General features: G+C 54.6%; 1 protein-coding gene across 1 annotated transcript; it reads right to left on the bottom strand.

Annotated features, from left to right (window-relative positions):
- Positions 1-3,194: 3,194 nt before the first annotated feature.
- LOC149810036 (uncharacterized) lies at positions 3,195-8,521 on the bottom strand. The gene is made up of 7 exons (XM_089994463.1): positions 8,384-8,521; positions 7,746-7,893; positions 7,256-7,397; positions 6,801-7,214; positions 5,859-6,477; positions 4,868-4,957; positions 3,195-4,478 (listed from the first exon to the last, which is right to left on the bottom strand). The coding sequence occupies exons 1-7, from the start codon at positions 8,519-8,521 to the stop codon at positions 3,195-3,197; spliced, it is 2,835 nt and encodes a 944-aa protein (XP_089850589.1).
- Between the last annotated feature and the right edge of the window lie 515 nt (positions 8,522-9,036).

Here is a 9,036-nt window from a genome sequence, read left to right as displayed (position 1 = left end):
ATCACGACACAGACTGCTGAGCAGACACATATTTTACGGGAAACAGGACAGAGACCCACTAAGAATCATGTGAAATACTACCAGAATTGACGTGCACGCAGGTCGAGTGCGTTCATGGAAACATCCATCGCACCGTGCGACGCACGCCCAGCCTTCATGCCTATCTCGAGGCATCTGAGGCGTTTCGCCAGCACATGGTCAATGTCAGCAGACTTTCAGGTGTGATTATGAGTTTACATATTGACGTGAATGGGCGAGACTCTGTCGCTGTCCTGCAAGCTTGTATGCGCTGGAATATTGGTTCTTGGACTGTGCGCGAAGTGCAATGCTTGCACAAGCATCACGCAGACGGACCTCACGCTTTTGTGTAAAGCTGGACACATGGAAATCAAACCGGTTTGAGATATTTTGCGACCTCATACCTTCTGATCTGCCAGTAGCAGCTGTCGCATGTGGATGCAATTGGCGAATGTTTCAGCACCGCAATGCCTTCGCCACAGGATACATGCGGTTTGCGATTGCACGAAAAGGCATTTAGTTCATTTCGGCTAGCAGTAGTGACGTGCGCAGTCTTAATCGGCCTGAGTTGCATTCTTTGTTTGCTCGATTGCATTGCGTGCTCAACGCAGGTTGCATTCCGAAACGCTTATCGGCAGTTGCCAGACTCGATGTCACGCATCTGGTTCAACCGCATCGGAACTCATCTGAAAAACGTCTTCAGATAGAGATGTGGCACATCAGCAAAAGATCTGGGGCTGTAAATTTACATCTGCAATCATGCTCAAACGTCAGCATGCCAGATCCGCTCTAACAAACTTGTCTAAAGAAGGCTTCCCGGGGCCCATTTGCGCGAGCCTCGTCACGTGTCTCAGGCGCACAAGCCAGCAGGAATATGCCCAAAGGCGCTTCGCTCAAGTGAAGCCAGTAACCAATATCCAGACACCTCCTAGAGAGGCCTCGTATCACGAGCAATCAGATTTGCATGTTTGCAAAAGAGCTTTGTCAGAGGGAGGGACGGCCGGCATCCAGAAGCACCGAAATATGTATACAGAGCTGAAAGTTCTTTCACCCCCCACCGGCAGCACGAGAGCGCAGAACTCTGCCTATATATTGCACCCACAGCCCTGAACGTTTCCTTGGATGCCGGACCCGAGGGCTCAGCAGCACATCGCATGGGTTTTCCAACAGTTCCAACCTGGGCTGGTGATGCGCTGCGGGAACTCAGCATCGGCCTATGTGGGGGCAATGCTATCATGTACCGGCGTTTTCGTCAAGTTTTAGCTCGTGCCAGCGGCCGCGCGTTTATGACAGGCGTGCTTGTTCCGACCGCTGACGTTCAATGAGCTGTATCTCTGAGATATCACTTCAAATGTGCTGTCGTTATATCTTGTTTTCTATTTCCTGCCGTTATCTATGCGATGTGATGATGATGTATCTTTTGACAACACAATTACATCCACATGGGCATCGGCAACTCCAATTCCTTGGGACTATGAAGAATTACATGGCCACCCGCCCTCATGGGCCAATGTATCAATGGACAAGATGCAATCACCCTGAAGTCAAGAACGAAATGAAAACGGAAATTCGGACGCCACCGAATGTTGGCAGGCCAATCTACGGCGGAATCCGCTTCAAGAAGTAACTCTCTAACCATCGGTGTCCTAGGCACACTGGAAAACCCCCGAAGCCAAGATATGAACGCATGACCCCCCAAATCAAAGGTGGCAGTTTAATTACTTGACCATATGTAGGCCCTGAGGTCAAGCTTGCGGACAAAAAACGAACAAACAAAATCAAATTGAGAATCCCTCTGATAGAACTCTCTTCACGGGTGAGTGCCGCCTCGTCTCACCTGCCTAGTCACCCTCGAGCGGGATACGTAATGAATGCATCACACAAATCACACGGTCTGGCGCAAACACAAAACATGTGAACACGTGAACGTGGTAATAATATACAGAAGCGTCTGCGCTACACACAGGCCAACGCAGCAAATCTGCCTCGCGAGGCTTCAGTGCTTCGCCAGACCCTGTCATTTTTCGGGTCCAGCCACCCGGAAGCGCATGCATTATTGAGACAAAAATGGGGGTTGGAACCCTCTCTGGCGAAGCACTGCGAGGCTTGTTAACGTTGATCATGTGGCATCAGATAGCACATCAGGAAAAATGCATCAAAAATTGGTCAAACAGGTCCGAAGCAGCTTGCAGCACTGCTCAAGTTGAAACGATCAGGATGCTTGTGTTGGAATATGACCAATTGACCAGTTCGTCATGTTCCACAGTTGCAGCAGAGCTAGCAACGACACTTGCAACAAAGCTAGCTTGATAACCCAGCGCTGGATTCTAAGCGATTGTGAGAGCCACTGGACATTTACAACACTCAAATGGCCATCGCATCTGTCACATGCTCCATAACCCTCATCCCTGTCCAGCGTTTCACCAGAAGGGACTTCAAACCTCAAATTTGTCCCCAGTATTCGTATAGGCGCAGGCGTCTGGACCTAACGTCTGGCAAAACACTGCCAGGGCATGGCGCTACACGCCATGCAGCCCTGGGCACGTGTGCAGTAATACAAGAACACAGCACTACAAGGGTATCATCTGTATGTATCGAATGCATTCAAGGATAATCCAAGGGTTACCTCAGGTAACTCACCTGTATCTGTTTTCCAAGAGTGGGCTGTTTTCAGCACTTTCCTGCCATTCTCTTTTTGCCACAGCTGAGTACAGAGGCTCAGCTATGGCGAAAGGCTGAGCCTCTGCGAAGCTTTTCGCCACAGGGGCCGCTGTGCAGAGGCTCAAGGAAGCCAGCACTGAGCTTGACAGCGGAAACGCGGTGCCACTTCGCGACGCAGCCTGCAATTCCGAAGCGCTTGCGCAGAGCCATGAGCCACTGCCCAGTCGTCGTCGCCCAGCGCGTGCTGATTCAGCAAACGCACAAGAGCATGCCGCTATTTTGCCGCGCGATGTCGACGCGCTTCCTCAGAGCCATGAGGCACTGCCTAGTCGTTGTCACCCAGCGCGTGCACGACCCGACACACCCTCATTCAGCAAACGCACAAGAGCATGCCGCCACCATTGCGTTGGCCTTCGCCGCTCTTCTTACTCTCCCAACCCGAGGACCCGCTCAATATTCGGCGCAGCTGATGGCATAAATCACGTGCTACTTGCCGGAACAAAATGCCTTGGCCGCTACTTCGCCACGCAGCTTGCGATGCCGACGCGTTTGCGCAGAGCCATGAGGCACTGCCGGGTCGTCGTCGCCCAGCGCGTATACGTGTCGTCCGCAACCGGGCGCGTGCAGCCGTCCGGCTCTGACGCAACATCCACATAATGAGGGTTGCGGTCCACCGCGTTGCCCTGGCTGTCTGGGCTCAGCAGCCGCATGTTCCCCACGTCGGTCGCGGCGTCCTCGTCGTAAAAGTTGGCAGGCTTGAGCACCCACGCGTGCCGCGCCCCGGATGTCACCGTCGTCGGCTTGTCCTCTGCGACCGGCAAGTGCCACCCCCCTGACGTGACCCACACCACGAGGTCCGTTCCGCGGATCGAGGTGTTTGGCGTTGCGAGGTCGCGGTCCATGTCCACGAGCGGCGCGACAACGCTTCCCTGATTGAATATCGAAGACGCGTCGGGCGCGCTGTCGTTCTGCGCGGTTACGACCATGTGATACTTGAGCCACGTCGCCATGTTGAAGATTGGGTCGTCGGGGGGCATGACCTGAGTCACCGGCGACATGACGCGCACCTCGTACCCGCGCGGGTAGCCCCACTTATTCTTCTTCTCCTCATTGATCACCGACATGAACCGCGGCTTTGTGTGCTCGAGAATCACATGCCCCTCGGTCTCCGCCACCGACCGCTCGACATAGTGCTGATTCATCGTCCGGTTGAGGTACGGATGCGCGACTTCGCGCGACTTGACCGCCATCGTCTGGAACGAGTTTGCCGTGCCGGCGATGTCGAGGTCGACCTTCCAGAGCAGGTTGTGCACGTGGATGGTCCCCATCGCACTGTCGCTGTACTTGAATCCGAAATTCGGGTCTTGCTCAGGGTGCTCAGCCTCGCAGGCCTGCACATAGCCAGTTGCGTACATGTGCTGCTCGACGACTCCGTTGGTGTGGAAGACGAAGTCAAGGATGTAGTCATAGTTGAAGACGGCGGAGATTGCGCGCACGACGAGGGTGTTGCTGACGAGGCCTCCGTAGCCCTCGATGAGGACATCGTCGTGACGACGGAGCGGAACGCCTGTGTTGTGTTCGAAGACGCAGATGGAGCGGCGGTTGGTGTTAAGCGACTCGGCAAAGACAGCTGAGTCCATGTAGATCGCGTTGGGGGGGCAGTCCACCCCTGCGACGAGCTCTCGGAACGCGCTGCCCATTCCGTACGCCGTGTCGAGGTATGCGGTGTGCGCCTGCAATACGGCTTGCACATCAGGAGATGCGATGGTGAGTTGGTTGAGTTTGTGTTGGTTGAGGGTCTGCGATGCAGCGGTTCACAGAAACGGTTCCAAATGCGTGAACTGGATCAGTTCTTGCCAACCTCGGAATCGCGGCTGCAGTTATGTATTTGAGGCGCGGAATCACTAAACATCAACCAATGTGCATTTCCATTCTGAGCTATGATAGCTCTGCCTCTCTATGCATTGATGATAACTGCATAGATGATAATGTATAGCTGATAACTCTGCCTCTCCATGCATTGTGCCGGCGATGGTGATGCGTCTTCTTACAGCGGTTCACAGAAACGGTTCCAAATGCGTAAATTGGAACAGTTCCTGCCAACCCTCTGAATCCCAAAACATCAGCCAGCATGTATTTCCACTCAGAGTTATGATAACTCGTAACTCTGCCTCTCTATGCATTGTACTGGTGATGGTGATGCGTCGTTTTGCGGCACTTCAGCATCCGCATGGACATTGGCGACTCCAAGTGCAGTTAATCTTTGAGCAATCCAGGACTGCAAGGAGCAGTCATGTCAGAAACAAAAGAAACATTTAACAGGAGGGAAGCATCTCGACGGAATAGAAGTGTGTGCCTGCCACCAAGCCGGTGTCGAAACTAGCGCATCGCCGGACCCTGTGATTTGTGGGTCTAGAAGCCTGAGGAATTCTTGATGCAAGAATATTGAGGGCACATAACGGGGTTGAAACCCAGATGGCGAAGCACTGGTTGAGACGGGCAACGATACACGGGAAACCAATCACGCCAACGACGGTGATGAATTAGGGTACGGTGAAAAACTAGATCGTCCTCTGCAGCTCAGTGTTTTGCCAGACAGAATTCATTGACAGAAAATAACGGATTGACGGAATGATTTTGGGTCCAGACGCCTGAGAATACATGAATTTGGGGGGAAGTTGGGGGTCGAACGCCATTCTGGCGAAACACTGCGGCTCTGGAGCGCTGAAGAGGCGGCAGAGAAGTGGTGATGGGGCATGCATCTACCAATGAAAAGAGCTATCCAGTGGAAGTCGAAAGAAAGTCGAGGCAATCGTATCGAATTAACCAGACCAAATGGAAGTGAAGGCATCGTGTGCCGAACCAGGTCACTGCGCGCACAAAAGAGTGAGGCTTGTTAGCAAGGCAGACAGAGCTCATACCCTACGACCTTTAGAGAATTGCCAACAGCACTGTCTATCAAGGCCTCCTGTTTGTACACATGATGCCAGAATGCTGCCCGGATTGTGCGACGGGGTGCTCAAGATCGAGAGCTATCAGGCACACCCACTCATGCTCCTCTGTCTCGCAGAACCAGCAACAAAGGGAAGAACAAAGCATTTAGCGACGGCAAAAGTATAGCGGTCGCACGGTATATGCTGCTCAGGTTGTTCTCACGCATATTATCATGTTTTCCGCACCTGCGAGGGGGTCCAGCCGCCGTAGTAGGCCACGGCCTCCTGCAGACTGATCTCATACGCGATGCGCTCCCCCTTGAACTTGAGGTCCCACAGCCGCAGCCCCCCGGACACCCGGATGCCAACCTCACACTCCCACCCGAGCCACGACAGGTGGTGCTCCCGCACGCGGAACCTCCGCCCTTTGGGCTCGAACTGCACGGGCCCGGGCAGCTCCGTTCCAGGGCGCACCGGTGGGGCGCCTTCGGCGTCCCCTCGCAGCGCCATGCTCGAGAGCAGCGTGGGCGCCGCAAGGGGGTCGTCGGCGGGGCCGAGCGCCACGCGGCGGATGCCGCTGCCAGGGTCGCGGTACTTTGCCATGAGCTCGTCCGCAGAGTTGTAGATCTCTCCGGCGTAGTAAATCTTGGAGAGCGCAAAGTCGGCGGGGTTGTTGCTTGAGTGGTCGATCAGCAGCTCGAGGCTGATGGGGTGGAGGTACAGCCCCGGTACGCTGCGGAGGAACCATAGCCAGGAGGAGCGCTCCCCTGGCTCCAGGCCCTTGGGGGAGGTGTCGGTAAAAGTGAGGCACTTGCTGCAGTTCGGACCGTATGTGTACCTGCGTGGACTGGTGGCAGTTAGCAGCCTTTTGCAAGACACTGTAAGAAACTTAGTTTGATGTCCTAGACTCTTTCTTTGTGGGCCGCAAAGACCGGAAATGAGTGACTTGAAATGCATGACACCCAAAGATGAAGGTGGCGTTGACCAGTGCTTCGCCAGGCAGTGTGCTTTGTGGCTCTGTAGCCCTGAAAATGCATGATTATTCGGGGCAGAAATGGGGGTCGAACCCCATTCTGGCGAAGCACTGGCGTTGACAACCGGCGAGGCTGGTAGTGCTGATCGACGCACTAAAATCCACCTTCTGCTAGGAGCAACATAACCGTCAGAAAGAGATCGGCGCCAACGCACCCGCCAAAACTGTCCTTGACGAGGTCCGCAAGCTTGGCCATCGTCGCATCAACCGCAGCAGTGATTCCCGCGTACTCAGCATTCGTCACCGGCCGCGACAGCCATTGGTCAACGCCGCGGTACGTGACAACATCGTGCGAGTTGGGTGAGTCAGCGGACATGGCCACCTGCATCACAGCCTTGGACTTGCCCATGAACAGCCAGGCCTGCGCGCGGCGGGGGGGGAGGGCCCCCCCCGCGTCGAGGTACGCGAGCGCGGCGGCTTTCGGCGGCGGCTGCAACTCGATCAGAAAGATGACGTTTTTGCCGACTTCGGAGGCGTCGTCGAGGGCGGGGGAGAGGTCTAGAGCTGGCGCGGAGAGCAGATAGTCTCGGACGGCGGACAGCTCGGTTTCGTTGAGGTCCGTGAAGGGACTGGCGCGGAAGGGGCCGAGGGGGGGATTGAATCGGCAAACGCGGGGCAGGATTTGCCCTCCTTGCGGACTTCAACTCCTAGAAACGCGGCGAGGACGATAACGGCGGAAACGAGGACGCAGAACGTTGCGAGCAGCACCATGGCGCTGACGCGGGCGCGTTTCCTCGCGATGTCGCAAAACCCTGCACAGAAATGCGCAGATCAATGAATATGGCATACCCACTACCTTGTATGGTGATGATGTATTTCTTGACAGCACTAACGCATCCACATGGACATTGGCAACTCCAAGAACTACTTGGGAATCAGTGCTGTGGCGTTGGAGAAGAGAAGTTGAGCAAGGCTTTTGTTTCGGCCAATATCGCGCGAATGATGCCATCAGCAATGCCAGGTATTCAGTGGTTTCTTGGGTCTGCATGGTACCTAGAGTGGCGAATACAAAAGCTAGGAAGCTGAGTATAAAGTAAGTTTGTTGAAACGGGTGGGAACTCATTCAGCATGTGCTTGCAGCGAGTGAGGGGTTACTGCACAGTGCTTCGCCAGGGCGTAGACCCCCATTTCTGCCCCGAACAATCGTGCATTTTCAGGGCTACAGAACCACAAAGCACACTGCCTGGCGAAGCACTGGTGCTGCACCTCCCAAACACTACAGAACAAAAGCAAGGAGGACGGTGGAGACTGCACAGAGGCAGACGTTGATGATGTGTCTTCTTACAAGACGATCGAGGTAGGTGATGCTTTGCGAGAGAGGGGCGTGCATCAGTAGGTACATGCTGTTTCCCCAAAACATGGACCCCAAAACATGGACAACTAAGCCATGAACAACTCCAAAAAGTACATTGGCAGCTTCAAGTACTGCCTTGAAGATCTGGGCTTTCGTCAAGCTTTATCTGAGGGCAACGTTCCTGGACCATCCTGACTTACACCTGATACATCTGCTACTGTACCCTGAGAAAGGAGACCACCCACAATCGTGTTGACCACCCACTCTCTTGAGAGTGAAGTCATTGAAAAGAAGGACTTCCGTGCCCTTGCAACCCGAACCATGCAATGGGGTGGGGTATCTATATGTATGATGTTCCCGTGACCGGCTGTCGTGTCTAGCCCGGCTCAACGCCTGCCTTTGTGGTGGGCGCACCATATCTATATATCGATTTGTTCCCGTTACCAGCTTTGCCCTTCGGAATGCAAGCATGGTTTCTAACATGTTAGGTAAATCAGTCAACCAATCGGGAACCACGCCATGTCTCTGAAGGCGCACAATGCGCTGACAGGGACGTGCCCAAGGGGCTTCGGCCTCGTACATTGACGATCAAACTGAAAGAAAGTGTCCCAATCGAAGTGGACGGGCGTTGAAAATGTGCGAAACAGCCTTGCTTAATCGTATGCCTTGTCGGAGGGATACAGGTCATGCAATGAGGTCGGGAGAGCAGCGAGCGAGGCCCCACCATCCCATCGTGTTGTTCGTGCTGCAGGAGCATCCGCGGATGGACTCGGAGCTTTGCTCGCCACGTCGTACAATGCAGCGCGGTCCTGCATGCCAGGATCAAACGAGTGCGGTACCTCGCTGTCAGCGACGTGTGCAGCAATGTTGCCGGACCCAGCGTCTACTGCCGTGAGCACCTCTGCGTCTTGCTTCCGCATGTCCAGCTGACTCATCGCGCCTGAAGAACGTCTTGTTGCTGATGTCCAACCCAAGCTGGCCGTGGAAGCGCTGCGCGCATCGCACGCTCTCAATTCTCCGTGTGCGCACAGGCGCGAGGACAACAACGAGAAACCCTCTGAAGTTCTGGCATCCCGATTTCAGACGCTGTAAGCATC

This window comes from Nuphar pumila, unplaced genomic scaffold (genome assembly GCF_984573655.1).
Source record: "Nuphar pumila unplaced genomic scaffold, dmNupPumi1.hap1.1 HAP1_SCAFFOLD_572, whole genome shotgun sequence".
In the NCBI taxonomy this organism is placed as follows: Eukaryota; Viridiplantae; Streptophyta; class Magnoliopsida; order Nymphaeales; family Nymphaeaceae; genus Nuphar; species Nuphar pumila.
Note: the sequence above shows the minus strand (reverse complement) of the source record. Positions and strands in the feature narration are given on the sequence as shown.

Coding starts and splice junctions, on each gene's coding strand:
- LOC149810036 (XM_089994463.1), bottom strand. CDS start 8,521: ATGTACGAGGCCGAAGCCCCTTGGGCACGTCCCTGTCAGCGCATTGTG. Junction 4,958..5,858: donor GCGGCTGGACCCCCTCGCAG/GTGCGGAAAACA, acceptor TGCTCCTTGCAG/TCCTGGATTGCTCAAAGATT. Junction 4,479..4,867: donor ACGACGCATCACCATCACCA/GTACAATGCATA, acceptor GCTGCATCGCAG/ACCCTCAACCAACACAAACT.